This window comes from Cucumis sativus, chromosome 2 (genome assembly GCF_000004075.3).
Source record: "Cucumis sativus cultivar 9930 chromosome 2, Cucumber_9930_V3, whole genome shotgun sequence".
Classification (NCBI taxonomy): Eukaryota; Viridiplantae; Streptophyta; class Magnoliopsida; order Cucurbitales; family Cucurbitaceae; genus Cucumis; species Cucumis sativus.
In genome coordinates this window covers 1,608,991-1,624,302 of record NC_026656.2, presented here as the reverse complement: position 1 = coordinate 1,624,302, position 15,312 = coordinate 1,608,991, and the positions used below count along the sequence as shown (strand labels likewise).

The 15,312-nt window shown below is 34.4% G+C and overlaps 2 protein-coding genes across 3 annotated transcripts; one reads left to right on the top strand and one right to left on the bottom strand.

The window, feature by feature from the left end:
• The first annotated feature begins 568 nt into the window (after positions 1-568).
• On the top strand, positions 569-5,794 carry LOC101213427 (NEDD8 ultimate buster 1). The gene is made up of 11 exons (XM_004139231.3): positions 569-1,239; positions 1,840-1,962; positions 2,046-2,142; positions 2,580-2,615; positions 3,029-3,216; positions 3,298-3,400; positions 3,618-3,799; positions 3,888-3,965; positions 4,655-4,757; positions 4,849-4,942; positions 5,110-5,794. Exons 1-11 carry the CDS (start codon positions 938-940, stop codon positions 5,472-5,474), a joined length of 1,671 nt encoding a protein of 556 aa, XP_004139279.1. The 5' UTR covers positions 569-937; the 3' UTR covers positions 5,475-5,794.
• Positions 5,795-6,461: 667 nt separating this feature from the next.
• Positions 6,462-13,708, bottom strand: LOC101213182 (protein S-acyltransferase 24). 2 transcript variants are annotated; one of them, XM_011650414.2, is made up of 14 exons: positions 13,174-13,708; positions 12,495-12,635; positions 11,744-11,856; positions 11,285-11,364; positions 10,997-11,160; positions 9,652-9,790; positions 9,458-9,557; positions 9,282-9,339; positions 9,003-9,080; positions 8,790-8,888; positions 7,825-7,903; positions 7,580-7,728; positions 7,014-7,470; positions 6,462-6,873 (listed from the first exon to the last, which is right to left on the bottom strand). In XM_011650414.2, exons 1-13 carry the CDS (start codon positions 13,441-13,443, stop codon positions 7,042-7,044), a joined length of 1,899 nt encoding a protein of 632 aa, XP_011648716.1. In that variant the 5' UTR covers positions 13,444-13,708; the 3' UTR covers positions 6,462-6,873; positions 7,014-7,041. The 2 variants fall into 2 exon arrangements, with proteins under 2 accessions (XP_011648716.1, XP_004139278.1); XM_004139230.3 differs by lacking the exon at positions 6,462-6,873 and having other exon boundaries at positions 6,930-7,470.
• Between the last annotated feature and the right edge of the window lie 1,604 nt (positions 13,709-15,312).

The following is a 15,312-nucleotide window of genomic DNA, read 5'->3' as shown; positions in this document are numbered from 1 at the left end:
TGAGGTGTTGTCCCTTTGTAGGAAGTGTTATAGGAAATTTACACAACTAAGGACTTTTAAAACTCATAAAATAGATTTCTTTTCTCCTTCATTCTTAACAAAAATAAACTAAAGAGATTTTTTTAGAACATTAAAATTTTCCATTTATCAATTATTTTGAATTTTTCACCATGTCAGCATACATTAGATATTAGACGAAGATTTTAACATTTTTCATATATTTTCATATGTTATTTAAAAGAATGTACTAGTCTTCAAAACAAAAATGAAAAGTGTGTTTTTACTAAATTCTTGATTGCTAGGATATAAATTGTAAAAGACCAAAGACTTAGCTATTAATTTTCTTATTCTTTTAGGGAATATTTAACCCATAAATAAACTTTCTATTAATTTTTATTTTCTTAAACACAATTTAGGAAGGCTGGACATTTTTTTTTTAAATTCTTGAGATGTCAATAGAATATTTTACTTTAAAGTTAATAAAATAACTATTATGCAATCAATTAGAAGATATGAATATATTTGAACATTTTCAAGCAATTATGTTAGGAATGTTACTCATAATTAAAAAAAAAAAATCAAATGAGCAATAAAACAAAATTTATGGGAAGTAAGATTGAACAAATGTAGAACTAAATCAAAGATAAAATTCTGATCTTTAAAAGGTGGATAGGCTAATGCTCAAGGCCCAAGCCGAACACGAAAACTCGCGTAAACAAACTTGAAAGCGGAGAAATTTGATCCAAATTGTCCCGAAATTCCAAGACTTGACCAACAAGGAAACCTCATCGTACCTTTTAAAGCCTCCTTTCATTAATTCCAATCATACCCACCTCGATTTTCTCCATCTTCTCTCATCTGAAGGATCAAAAGACCACTCAGTGACTTTCCCACCCTCCCTTTTTACAGTCCCAATTTCTATTTTGGTTCAGTTTTCATGGCCAAACTCAAGATTTCAGGTCCATGGACTGGTGTGTTGGATGTAGAACTCGATAATTGGACTGTTGTCATGTTGAGGGAAGAAATTGCAAGACGATCGAACTGTGGTGTAGAGTCTATCAATTTAATTTCTGGTGGCAGAATCTTGAAAGATGGTGATGGAAGCGAGAAGCTGGTTCATTTGGGTCTTAAGAACAACTCTAGGATTCTTGCGAGACGGGTTGCTGCTGAAGAGGGGAAGGCACTCAAGAATGAATTGATGGCTGAGGAAGAACGCTCTTCCAGGCTTGCTCGAGTCAAGTGATTCTTTGACCTTTTATTTCTGTAGTTATGTTTGTATCTTCTCTTATAACGATGTTTGTTAGAATTATGTGCATTGTCATTGCTGTGTTCATGTGTTTCAACTGGGTTTGCTTTGTTTGCTTGTGTTTCAATAGATTTTGCTATTTTGGGAAGCTTGGTTATGTAGACTGATGATTCCATGTAGAAATGGAAAAAAAATTATTTGGAGTTTTTGGGGTTAAATGGGCTTGGTTTTCACTGTCAAGTTTTTTTCTTGAAGTAATAGTGGAAATAGGATTTTAAAACCAAAATGAAAGATGGTTTTGGAAAGATGCTTAAGTTCTTCTATGGTGATATGATGAGGCTTTAGCAGTTGATTGTGGAAGCAAAGCATCTAGTTCAGGAATGAAAAGCAAAATTTATTTGTAAGATGCAATGTGGCATAATGAAGCAAATGACAGTCAACTTTTGGAGAGTGTTTTTCCCCACGGGAGGGTCATGAGTAGTAGTTCTGAAGATTTTAAAGACATTTCTTTTGTATTGTTGATGTCGATGTTGAATGTTTGTTTTACGTCGTTTAGTATCTACCTGATTTTCTGGCATCTTCTGAACTTACAGGGCAGCTGCCACTGCTCTTGCTGAGAGGCATGCTAATGGTTTTCTCCCAGTTGAAGATTTCAATATGGAACTGGAGGATCAAAGTGGCCAGAAAGTTAATTTTGGGTCTGAAACTGACCAAAAGTAAGTAATAAATCATTCTCAACATGTGAATTCATGTTTACTCATGTCTAATGTTATAAATATATTTGTTGTACATTCAACAGGGCAATCATGATGGGTCTTATGCTTCATGCAAACGCAAAGCAGCTGATAAGAAAAGGAAACTACAAAGATGCATTAGAAGTACTCGTCATGGGAGAGGTCTGAGCTTGGTTAATTATGTTAATCAGTCTTCAATATTAGCTTCTAAATTTTAGCTGTTTTCCCCCTTTAAAGAAATAGACAAGATCGAAATGATTTTAGATAAACTTGAAGATTAAACCATTATTGAGGACGATAAACACCTTCCTCAAAAGTAAAGGATAAAATAAATATATCACTCCAGTATGGTTGATCTGCTCTATGTGGGTGACAACTGAGTTTGAAGTGCTGTGCTTTGATGATCTTTATTAGCCAATGGTTCCAAATAAATACATGACTGTTCAATTCTACTTTTGCTTTCTTTACCTTTAAATTGATGGTAAAAGAAAGCACTATTTATGGTTTGATTATTTCAAGTCGTTGTGCCAGATACTGATATCAGCATACTTTTATTTACTATGAAAGAATACTAATCAATGTGGATTATGTTCTTGTAGGAGGCTTTTACTCTATGCAATCCAAAACTTATTGAGGTGAATGACTCCTCCTTTATCATTAGTTCCTCCCAACCACCACCAAGACTCATTGCTGAAGTTATTTATACATGTAAAAGAAAGAGAAATATAAGTTTCTCAAACTATAAACTATTCATTTATAACATTGCAACTGAAGGTAGTATCAGATCTTTTAAATATTATTAAGGTTTGTGTTATGATTGTGATATGATTTGAGGCCTTGGATTGAGACTACATGAAAATACAAAAAATTTAATGATTTTCCTTATCTTCTGTATGTGACCGATGGTGGTGTTTCCATCACGGTTGTATCAATGTAGTTCTTTTTTAAAAAATAAATAAATAAATAAAATTGATGTGGTTTTTAATTTTCTTTAACTCAGAATATCTGTATAGCTTGCTGACTAAGAATGAGCCTTCTTCTCTATCAGTTTGTTGACAACGTCTCAATACTTCAAATAGACATGGTTTGGTGCTATTTCATGCTAAAAGACATCAAGTGGCTCTCAGATGCCGGATTACGCCTTGCAAAGGCTAGAGAAGGAATCGAACGTGCCCATGGGAAGGACTCTTCCCGCGTTCGAATCCTTCAAGCTGGTTGCCATCCTGAGCTTGCCTTGTAAGTCCACTGCATGTTATTCCCAACAGTTTGAGGGATGGTTTTCAGAAACAAGCTAATTACGTTTTATCATAATGTTAGACATTTGAGACTGGAGCTGCTGGAGGGGGTGGCTGCATATCACAGCTGTAGGTTTGATAAGTCTCGGGAAGCAATCAACTCAGCACGAGCAAAATATTTTCAGGTTAGCCTATCATTTTACAGAATTGGGAGGATCAAGCTTGAGTATGTTATAGAATTGAATGGTGTACTAGCGGAGATATCAGGCCTACTATATGTTGAGCAATTTGCTTTGATAAAATGTCACTGCAGTTGTAACAATAGCTAGAGTTCCATGTTGAGCTTTAGAGATGGTCTCTTTGTATTTTTACAACTTAATACATTCTGCCTTGAAATTTCAGTTACAAGTGTCAGACAAAGCATTATCACATGTTATGGATATGGGATTTAAAGAAAAAGAAGCAAAGAGAGCACTGCGCATGTGCTATCAAGATGTATGTAAGGCTGTTGATTTTCTTTTTGAGGAAAGAACAAGGAGAGAGAGAAAACGGGAAGAGGATGTTCGACGCCAGGAAGAAATCATGTATGTGTTCTGAGCAAAACTAACTTTTATCTTCTCCCAGTAGTTTATGAGCTGTCTATAATATTGATAACCTGAATAAAATTATCAGGGAGCAAAAACTATATGGAATGACGCCCTCCAAGAAAGCTGTCAATCTTCAGATATTGGAAAAACTGGCATCTATTGGGTAAGTAGACTAAACCAATGTTCTTTTCTTCCAAAATGTCAAAAGAAAAACATATCAATGAATGATAACTTTGTTTTTTTATGTGGCAACTAATGTGAAATTGTTGTGGAATTACTTCTCATCAAGACTTTTCATGAATGGTTGCATCAGAAACATAGTGTAATATGGATCCTGATGATCAAATTTGGACTATAATTTAATCTTATAGGCTTCTTAACCTGTCATTTGGTACCTATAATGAGATCTCGATCGAACTTTCTTAGAAGTCTTTTAGGAGTTGAAAGTGGACTGAGTTCAGACTAAACTCAACTGTCTTCTAAGGGAGTGGGCAAGGTTGTCTCAAGCAAGTATATTTTAGAATAATGCAAATCTTGGTCTATCCAGTATCCATGATATGTGACAAGTATCAGGCTTTTCTGGGTGGGAACCTAACCTGGAAAACTTCAGTACTCTTGATATTCATTGATATGTTTTACAACTCACTTTGGAAGTTTAATAATGCTTTCAGCTAATCACCTTTCAAATTGTCTCATTTTATGTTTTGTGTTGATGAGCTCTTCGATTAAATTGTTTGGCAAGCCACAGCTTCGTGATTTGTGACCACTTTTATCAATTAAGTTGCAATATATGAGCACGGTTTGAGAATTGTTGTAGTCATTTTTCAAGCTAAGACTAGCCTGGTTTTCTAGGTATGAGAAGGAATTAGCTGCCGAAGCCCTGAGAAGAAATGAGAATGACATACAGAAAGCATTGGATGATTTGATAAGCCCAGAGTCTAACTCTGTTATACAGGTGTCTTGGATTTTGATTTTTATCCAGTGTGAGTTGGTTTTTTCGTTAAAACTTTTACCTTGCTAAATTCGTGCCATTCGCAATTCTGCAGAATGCTGTCGAGTCAAGGAAAAGGAAACGACAACGTAAAAGAGCAGATGATGCAGTTGATAAGCTGGTTTGCATGGGTTTTGATAAAACAAGAGGTACCTATTTATGATCGAAACCATTATAGGGTGATTATTATAAATCCAGAAACCCTTTATAGGACTCATGTATCTAAGTACAACAACAAACTTGTTGATCTTATGTTATTAAATATGAAGAAACTTTGATCAAACTAGTAACGCTATAAAATCCTTACTGTGTGCAGCCGAGGCAGCTTTTGAGGCTGGTGGCTCCTTAGAGCAAGCAGTAATTATACTATCAGATCCTGGGACAAACAGTACGGTCGATGGGCAACCTGACTCGGTCAATGCAGCCTTGACTTCTGAGGGTGCAAGTTCCTCCCTTTCAAACATTGCAGAAAACCAAGAAATGTTGGACACCTTGGATGATGAGGGAGGGCCTTCTATCGGTGAAGAAGACCGAGACTTGGAGATGGAAGATGAACTTGCTAGAGAACTCAACGGCGCTACTGCCGTATCGGATTACGACATGGATGTAACAAAAGAAGGAGAAGCCATAACAGAGTATTTGGGTTTGTTGGACTCAATGATGAATTCTGAGAATGCCTAAGTAATACTAACAGGGTTTTTATGGTGTAAATAATATTGCTTTTGAATTCTGAATCTGGTTAGCTTCCTGTAAGTATCAGAGGTATTGTTTAGAGACAAAACTATCCTTGACAACAAGGTTTAAGACGAATTATCCGACAACTCGAATAACATAGACTATCCAACACATATTATAAGGGTTGGATTAGGTTATTTTAAAATTTGAGTTGGGTTGTATTAGGTTTTTTTTTAGTTGGGTTGTGTCTGGGATTGAGATTTGAAAAACTCAATTCAACTCAACTTGAATTAATGTTATTATATATATTTAGTTTTATAGTATCATGCTTGGTACACTTTTTTTAATAATACTAGATGTTTTAAGTATTATAATATTAATGTTGTAGATGTTTTTAGTTAACATTTTATTAAGTATTATTATATTAATGTTGTAGATGTTTTTAGTCGTGGGAATTCATTAATATCATGTTATAATGTTTTTGAAACTTAAAAAATATTTTAAAAAAATTATACAACTCGATAACTCAACGCAACACTTTCAAGAAGAATAGGAGATAGTAATGTTTAAGCTTACTTTGATGGAAATATGGAGTCCATTGATAGTTGATAAGTTGTTTTTTTTTCCTTTTTAGCATATTCTTGGAGGAACTCGTCTTCTTCCCTGGCTACTATTTTTTTTCTCTTGTTTTTCTCCTTTGCGTAGAATCAAGAGAATAAGGGTAAGAAATTTGAATCACATGCCGAGTAATTGACTTACTACTATAATTCAAATACTTTCAATATCTTGTCACAATGGAGGCTTTCTTTTCCTTTTTATGAAGACTACCTACAATCAAATTTTTTTCTACTATCGTTCCAATCTATTTAGACTTGTATTATTATTATTAAAACATAATATTTAGATAACTTTAAGGAGAAAAAATATTTACGAGAAATACCTCTTGATGATTAAGATATCTATGTTGAGTTATGTTTGCCTTGGGAGAAAAAATAGGAATTGAAATGGATGATTCTTCCATAACAAATGAAATACAAATTTCCTTCTAACAATTAGGCAGTTGTTAGCCCCCTTACTTCACAAAGAGAAGATATGGCCAAGTAAGGCCATGTTTTTTTGTATTATACACACAAAATCATTACATCATATCTAAAATAAAATCAATTGACCAAGATATTCTCAAAATGCCAATGGAGGTTCCTATCAAACAAATAATAGATCTGCACTTCCAAAGGTTGTGCCTACATATGGAAGAGCGTCTACAATATAGCTTGGAATCTGAATTACCAGAATGGAAGTCTCCCGGAAATTATGTTCACTTCATATACAAAAGCAGCTAATTCCATGATCTTCAAAGAAGTTCCACATTGCCTTCCATTCTTTTACAAACCATGTGTGCCTAGGCCTGTATAAAGAACAGCGCATACACAACATCAAGCACTCTATATAAAGTCTCAGAGATTTCGCAAGGAATGGAGCGCACAAATCATAATTGGATATTTGAATCTAATGTTAGAGTATATAGACATGATACAGAACACTAACTTCGTGATCACTTAAACAATAACAAGCATCATGAGGCTGCTACTGAGCGAGTTGATAAACGCCCAAGGCCAAGACCTAAGCCCAATGGGACAGCATCGTTTTTAGCTTTCCCATGGTTACTGTGACTACAATTTGAAGAATGAGAATGGCCGTGATGGCTAGTTGTATTCTTAGAATTCATATTTATTGCTATGTGGTTGTTTCCATTGGCGTGGTGAGAATGAGAGTCCCCATTTTGCAAGACTGAATTCATTGGTGAAGACATTGCTTCCATCTCTTCTGAATGTGACGAGCTTTCATTATACTCTATATCTTCGTTGTATCCCTTTATCAGAAAATCTGAACAATTTTTCCTGATCCCATGATCATAAGGATTCCTAAACCGACCTCCAGGGCCACGCAGATAACTATACCGCATAGCATTTGCCATTTCGTTTGTAGTAATATTACGAGATATCTGGTGACATCAAGGCAAAATTTGGAGGGTAAGAACCAAAATGGAATCAAAGCACATAATAAACACACCAAATTTACAAAAATAAAAAAAATACATAGACAGGAAGTACCTGAGATGCTTGGACAATTGTTAAGACTGCCACACCAAAGAAGAGGAAGAAATCAACAATGAGAAAGGATATAGCACCAACATGATGGTTTCCGATGTGATTAATCCAAGCTCCAAAAGACGACGGAGATGATGGATCAGTTATAACTCCTGAAGTGGTGGTTAATTGTCAGAGAATAAGACATTTGAGATTCCACCAAACAAATCAAAGAAATCCTTCAATGTTAGAGTCATTTAAAAACATACTTGTAATGGTAACTGCTCCAGTGATCAACATTGCTGAAACTTCCAAAATGAGAAATATAAAGAAATCCCATTTGTTTTTCTGTGTCAATCAAATTTGATTGTCCTCGTTAAAACTCAGACAATGAAAGCTATCAAAGCAAATATACAACAAAAACGCATACAGCAGCCTTTAATACAAACAAAAGGACCAATTAACAATGTTTCCCCAATACAATTTAGTGAGTATTTGAAACAACTTTTACTGACTATTTCTTGCACAAGAGCTATTGTAGGCCGGGGATTGGTATTAAATTCCAGAATAAGTACATTCTGATTCAACTCTACAATAAAGTTTAGGCACAAGAGGTTTGATGAAGAAGAAGAAAGAACTAACGAGTTTTTAGATCTGGATAAGAGCACCCTATAGAATTTTCTTTCATTTACTATGAAACATTTTTCTTCCTTTCTGAAGGTATCTTATACTCTTCTTTTTTTAGCTGTCTCAGGTTTTGTCAGGTTGGGGGATTAATAACTAGCATAGCACCCAAACGGGAAACTAGGGAAGCGCTCACCCTCCTTTTTCTTTTTCTTTTTTTTTTGTCTTTTTAATGAGACTCACCCTCCTGTTATTAATTATTTACATTAATTTTGAAATGAATCTTATTTCTGAAATTTTAAGAATAATCGTAGTCACATGTTGAGTCACCACCATATAATTGATAGTTGATAATGAGAGTAAAAGAAATGCTTATTACTATAGTTTATTACTTCCACTGTAAAGGCCGCAGTTTAGCTATTTATATTTTTATCTATGGCACAGCTGTACACCAAAACTATCAAGTCCATTGGAGGCTTGTAAACTCCTTTGGCTAATTCATAGTTGAGTTACTCTGTCCACTATTTCTTTAGGTTAATGATAGCTTCTTTTTTCTTCACTACTGACACGAAGGCTAACATGAAAATGTCCATCACAAATGAGATCATACCTTGCCAATACAATTGGATACCCAAGGGCAGTGATGATCGAATTGTTCAACACATCGATTACAAGTTGAACAGTGCTTTGCACGAAGAGGTCTGACAATCTAAGCATGATATCAAATCAAGTTAAAATTGTGTTCAAAGAATTTAAAAGTTCTAAAAGAAATTAGAGAAGAAAAATCCAAAACACAATCTGAAATATCAGAAGCAGAACGCACCTTGCAAGTAGCACAGAGCTGAGACCAATTCCCAGCCAGCAAAGCGGGATTGTTGACCTCAATCTTCAACAAAGGTTCCTAATAGATAGATATGAACAAGTTAAGCTTTCACCTTAGGCATAAAGATAAAGGTAAAGAGAGAAGGTTGCCCAATTGTAACAATAGAACAGGAAATCTTTCAATTCTACAGAACTAATGTTGAAAAACGATGAAAGTACACGATTGTTCCTCTCAATAATTACTTTAGATAGAGGCTTAGAGAAAAATAAATAAACGCACGTCATCTTTCATATTCTCAGAGTCGTGCACGTCCATTCTAATGAAACCTGGATCTTTGCTGCAAATTAATAAAAAGAATGACACGTTGTTATTAGCAAATTAATAAACCCTATAGTTATAATCTATAAATATTCAACAACTAAAGGAATGGGCTATCTTAAGGAATGTTTCCATACCTGCTACATCTATAAAACATAAGCAGACCTGTAGTTGCTAAAAAAACACCCATCCATGCAAGAAGTCCTAAGCCAGATGGTAACTTTGGCAGATTTGATGCTGCGGAAAAAATGTAAAATAAATGCGATTAAGTAATTAAAAAAACAAAGAAGTGTACAAACGTGTAACTCTCACATAAAGCATATGGAAATACCTAAAATGACAGAATGAATATATGTCACGAGCAACAGAAAGATTAAACACCAAAGAACAGGGGCAAGTCCTAGTTTTGAAAATTTTCCAAGGCGGGTATTTCCATCACAACGTTTGTCAAGCAGCCTTCTAGCATTTCCCTGAAAAGTCCCAAAGCAGAAAATTGTCGGTTCCTTTCATATAAGTAACAAAGTTTCATCAAACAAGAAAGTTCATTTTTAGAAATAAAAATGGAACAAAAATGTTCACTGAAAAGGGAAGACAAGGAATCCTACAGAAATAGAAGAAAATAGAAAATATATATATATACACCAACTAAATAAGGAAATAATCACTGAGCCAAAGATATATTGCCAGTGTGTTTGGAATACATTTTCAAATGTTTAATTTAACAAATGTCATTTTAGAAAAAATTGGAGTATTTAGCAACCACTCAAAAATAAAAATGTGTTTCTTAAAAACACTTTTTTCTTTAGTCAATCCAAACGGGCCCTACGACTACTTTGTCAAAAACTAAAGGGGAAGCGAAGATAAACCACTCCAAACCACGCATCAAATCATTTCACTTTCTTCCATTTCAAATGCTCCGAAGGGGGGTGTTTGCCCCACCAACTTGAAAAGTTAGTGTTAAGCAACTCAATATTAAACATTATTGAAGTTTGTACATTTATCGACGTACTATATTTTCCCCTCTTTTTTCTATTTTGCACATTTAGCAAAGAACTCCACCTATCGCACAACTCTACACCAACACAAGCTTCCCAACTCCAACATATTAATTTCATACTACATGACACAACTCAATTCCCCAAACACCCCCAAAGGGTTAACATAACGGTAAAGATAAATCAAGTGCTCCTCCTCTTAATCTTCAAGCTTTAGAAATTTTCATTACAAAATAAAATTCATGCCAGCCTTGGAATTCTCCGACATTTCCCAAGAACACACAAAATAAAAAATTTATAGCTGTCTCCGAACAAACACATCGTATACTACATTCAACCGTTTTGGATCGGATGTAATACAAGCACAATAACATGTGACAATTAGAGAGATATTTATGTGAAAAAAGAATAACCTGAAGAATAAATGAAATGGCAGATATAAGAAGAGTAAAAGAAAATAAACCAGAGGTCTTTAAATTCACTATCATTTATATGCATAAGCATGCCCCCAACAAATGACAGAGCAAAGAAATATTATCAAGTAAATAAAATTTTAAAAAATGTAGTCTTCGCATGAAAAACAAAAACATATGTATAATAATTTGCAAATTTCAAAACAAGAAAGAAAAATAATTCAAGAGTAAAAAAAAAATCAAATAAACTGATTTGGTTTCAACATACAAGAAAAAAGGCAACTTGTCTGTGGTTCTTGTCGGAAGCAAGTTGTGCTGGTGTAAGGCCAGTATTATCAGTCACCACCAAATCCTCTTTCTTTCCAGCTTGCACTAACACTGTACATGCCTCTAAATTACCCCTAATAGCTGCCCAATGGAGAGGAGTGCAGCCTGAAAGAAGAAGAAACCATGAGCTTGAAAGCAGTTCTAAGAAAGGGGTGCTTTCACATTATCTTTAAACTAGAAGGGATGGTTTTTTTTCTTAAATAAACTTTTTAAGCCTTCCAAAAATTACCTTCTTTGTCTTGGCGTCCCCGATATGCATCCAAAAACAAAAGAAGTCGTATACAATCAGCAAAACCTTTGTATGCAGCCCTAAAAGAATCAACAAAGAAGACTTATAATTGTTAAAAAGAATTTCTTAAGAAAACATATCAAAAGACTTTTTCAGGACAACACTCGTTTATTTATTTTAATGAAAGAACGGCACTCATAGATTTGGGTTAGAAAATAGAAGCAACTGTGTAAAATGGGGCAAATTTTTTGGGACCACATCAAAATAGGGATTGCTCACAAAATTACAGCAACTAAATAAATAGGATGAGAGACATAAAACCAAATCGTAAGATCTAATGATAATGGCACAATACTAAGAAAAAAAACCACATCAATAAGCATCATGTGTCCACAAATGTGGATAACAGTTAATACCAGTACCATTTTAACAATTTGAAGTATTGTCAAAAACTACTACCAGTGTAAAGGACTTCTCCCATCATTGTCAGGAACATCGGGATCCGCATTCCATTTTGAAACAATATGATAGAGAAAAGCTGTTTGACCGTATTGAGCTGCAACATGGGTTGTCTGCAATTAAGTCCATATAGTTGCAATCAGTATGCTGATCACCAGATGGCAACTAAATGCCTTATTCAACATTGAGACCACACCAACCCTTTATGTTATTTGTTGTACTGACTGAATATCAGTTTAATTTTGAACAGTTTTTTGATTGGAAAAGAATGCCTCAAACATTAGCTAGAAAGTTGATATTCTAGAAAGAAAATAAGTGCGACCTACATAATGGTTAGAAAATAAGTTTCTGAATAGAAATTAGTATCAGGCAACCAAATAAACCATGAAACACAAACATCTAAACCCCAAATCACTCAACGAAGAAGTATAACCTATATTCTCTCATATACCACCAATCCACCGCAATATCAAGACATCTGGAGGAAAAGACTGACAATAGAAATGTTCCATAACACTAAGATTCTTATATCCAGGTCGACTTATTTCTCACACGATTTTGCGGGCAGTTCAAGGACAAACCCAAACTTCTATCCACGTAGTAACTAATGCCTTATTCAACATTGAGACCACACCAACCCTTTATGTTAAAAAAAAAATTGTTGATTGTTTCTTTCTATGCCATAGAAATTCATGAATAGGAACACTAAATAAGTTAACAGTTACATTGCAGGAAAGGAAATAAACACGACCTGATAGCCATACATATCAGCAGCATTGACTACAGCTCCCTCTTGGAGTAAAACCTCGGCCACCTGAATGGCTCCACGAACAGCACTCCAATGTAAGGCCGTTTGCCCAGTATGATCTGCGGCATTTACATCACCTCCATGCTGGAAATGATGCAATACCAAATTTACTAAACAGCAAATACAAATGACAAAACAATGTTTTAAATCTCGTTCCTTCTTTCTGAACATACAGACATCATTTAAAGCCTCCACCGATTGCTTCACCCCATGCAAATACGTTTGTTTTGGAGGGGAGATACAGATTAGAAAACTAAAGCTCACTTAACCATCAACCAGAAAGAAAAACTCGAAGCGTTAGCGTTCAATTCTTTCATTTCTTTGGCTTGTTTTCTCAACAACTGAAAAACAATACTTCCCCCCAAGAAAAATCGATCGAGAAACTACCATTCATAAACTCACTCAAACAAAACAAAGGCAGTGAAAGAGCACGCCAATCCCCCATGACAAAAATCCCATCGGATAATTAATAGGAACAAAGCTGTTCAAAATCCAATGGCAAATAAAGCAAAAAACCAAAATCGGTCAAAAAAGAAATCCCATGGGCTGAATACAGAAAGAAAGGAAACCAAATTTTCCCAAACGACCCACATAAAGAAACACCCAGATTGGAAAAACAAACCTCAATTATATACCGAGCAGCGGCAGTACGATTATTAAGAGCAGCCCACTGAAGAGCATAGTAACCAAGGCCATCAGGCTCAGAAACGGAGCAACCCTCGCACTCGACCAATCTCTGAAGCTTCTCCAAATCCCCATAAGCCGCAGCCGTGTATACATCATTCCTCAAACTCTCATCCGCATCGCCATTGGCAGTGGAAGCAGAAGCATTCTGGGAAGGCTGTTGATCCCGGGATTGAACCTCATCGACGACCTCAATTTCCGAAGACATAATTCTGAAATAACAAACAGCGATTGGAGGGAATGAATCCGGTTGCCTCAAGGGTTTGGTAGATCGGAGGAAATTGAAGGAAATAAAGGTCGAAGAATGGAAATTAAAGAAATGAGTATTTAGGGTTTTTCCGGGAATGCCAAAGGAGACTGGCCGTCGCCGTCCGTCAGCGTTGACTATGGTTAAGCGTGGCTGCAATGGAGGAGAGAGAGAGGGAGAGAGAGATAGAGAAAGAAGAAAAAAAAAAGAGAAAAAATCTAAGCCGTCTATGAGTTTATAATTTTATCGCAAACGTATCCCATTAAATTTGTTTTTTTCATTGTTTGTATTCATCTTATTCATTTTGTAATTTCAAGTTTCAAAATTTATCTCTCTATCAAATTTGCTAGGTTAAATCTGATTTCAAATCTCAACTAGAGTTGTTACCACACTCTCATCTCCAGATTTGAAAGAAATTAGAGAATGATATATTAATAATATGTGTTATGTCTAGAATTCTTCCTTGAAGATATTCGTTTTTGTTACCTGTTAAACGATTTCTTAACGTTGTGTTATATCTTTTGTCGAATGGTTTATGTGGCAATGTTTACAAAGTATATTGTCTAAATGAATTTAATTTTAAAATAATTGTTGTGGGTTAGATTTCTATTCCAACAACTATTGTACTAAAAGGACATCAAGCATATCTTCATAATTTTAAATCATACTATTTGGAGATTGTTGTACACTTTTTTTTTTATCACACGACAATAAGTAATAGAACATTTAACGATAGTAAAGATTCTTTGAAAACAATTACAAGCATAAATGATGAGGATAATTATAAGATGATTAGTACATTTTATGGACAATTTTTTATTGTTTGGTCATCGTTTTGTTTTAATACCCCTATAAATTTTACTTTTCAAAGTTTAATACTTATACAACATGGAGTCTTGAGACAAATTTAGGTGGAGTTGGTGCTTTGAAACCATATGCGTTGTGTGCGGTTGGTTTGGCTCGTTGTGTCATCCTTAGATGCGAGGAGGTAAAAATCCTCAAAGTCACGACAATGTGTTATGTTGTTGAGATCCTGTCTTCCATCCATGTTTTGAATGTTGCGATTGGGTATGATTTGCTTAGAGGTCATGATACTATTAAGTGGATGGTATCATTGATTTGATTGAAGTATCCTACGTTACTGTGAAGGCTAAGGATACAAGCAATGATTTTGAGGTTATCTCTTTCTCTCATATTCATTGTAGACTCTGTTGTGTAAAAAGCTTTTGAAGACTAGTGTGTCTTATTCAACTATGTATTATTTTTATCCTTCCATTTACATTGTCTAACGTCGCCTAATTTTCTTGTATAGTTATTTGGTTGTTTGATTGTGTTGTTTCTCTTTTCTTAAGAAAAAAATTATAAGTAGTTAGGATTTCCTACTCCTAATCACTATTAAATTTAATTTCAAATTTTCACTATAGAGTTTTGTAAGGAGCTCTTTCAAAAATTGACAAACTAAAAGATAAAATTCGTTATTACACTTGATGTTTGTGTCAAATCTTTCATTTTGATAATTTTTTTAAAAAAGTTAATAAATATACAATAACGCTACATATTAAAGGTGAGTATTCAGAAAGAAAAAAAAAAAGATCGACATCGTCGAAAGAGTAAATCTTTAAAACTAATGACCAAATAAAAACGAAAACTCAAATCTCAAAATATAAATTACTAAGGTTCTTATGTTTTAAAAAATACATTTTGGAATTTAAAAAATAAATTAGAATTAAACTTAAAACTACAAAAAAAAGTCCCATATTAAAACCTATACTAAAATAAAAACAATAAAAACATAATGAATAAACAAAATATATTTGTTTTCTAAAAATT

What these genes read in the sequence shown, in the direction of transcription:
- LOC101213427 (XM_004139231.3), top strand. Translation starts at nt 938, where the DNA reads ATGGCCAAACTCAAGATTTCAGGTCCATGGACTGGTGTGTTGGATGTA. An exon ending in GCAATCCAAAACTTATTGAG is followed by an intron (nt 2,616 to 3,028) that starts GTGAATGACTCC and finishes CTTCTCTATCAG; the next exon opens with TTTGTTGACAACGTCTCAAT. An exon ending in GAAAAACTGGCATCTATTGG is followed by an intron (nt 3,966 to 4,654) that starts GTAAGTAGACTA and finishes CTGGTTTTCTAG; the next exon opens with GTATGAGAAGGAATTAGCTG.
- LOC101213182 (XM_011650414.2), bottom strand. Translation starts at nt 13,443, where the DNA reads ATGTCTTCGGAAATTGAGGTCGTCGATGAGGTTCAATCCCGGGATCAA. An exon ending in CTGCTCGGTATATAATTGAG is followed by an intron (nt 12,636 to 13,173) that starts GTTTGTTTTTCC and finishes CATCATTTCCAG; the next exon opens with CATGGAGGTGATGTAAATGC. An exon ending in GGGACGCCAAGACAAAGAAG is followed by an intron (nt 11,161 to 11,284) that starts GTAATTTTTGGA and finishes TTCTTCTTTCAG; the next exon opens with GCTGCACTCCTCTCCATTGG.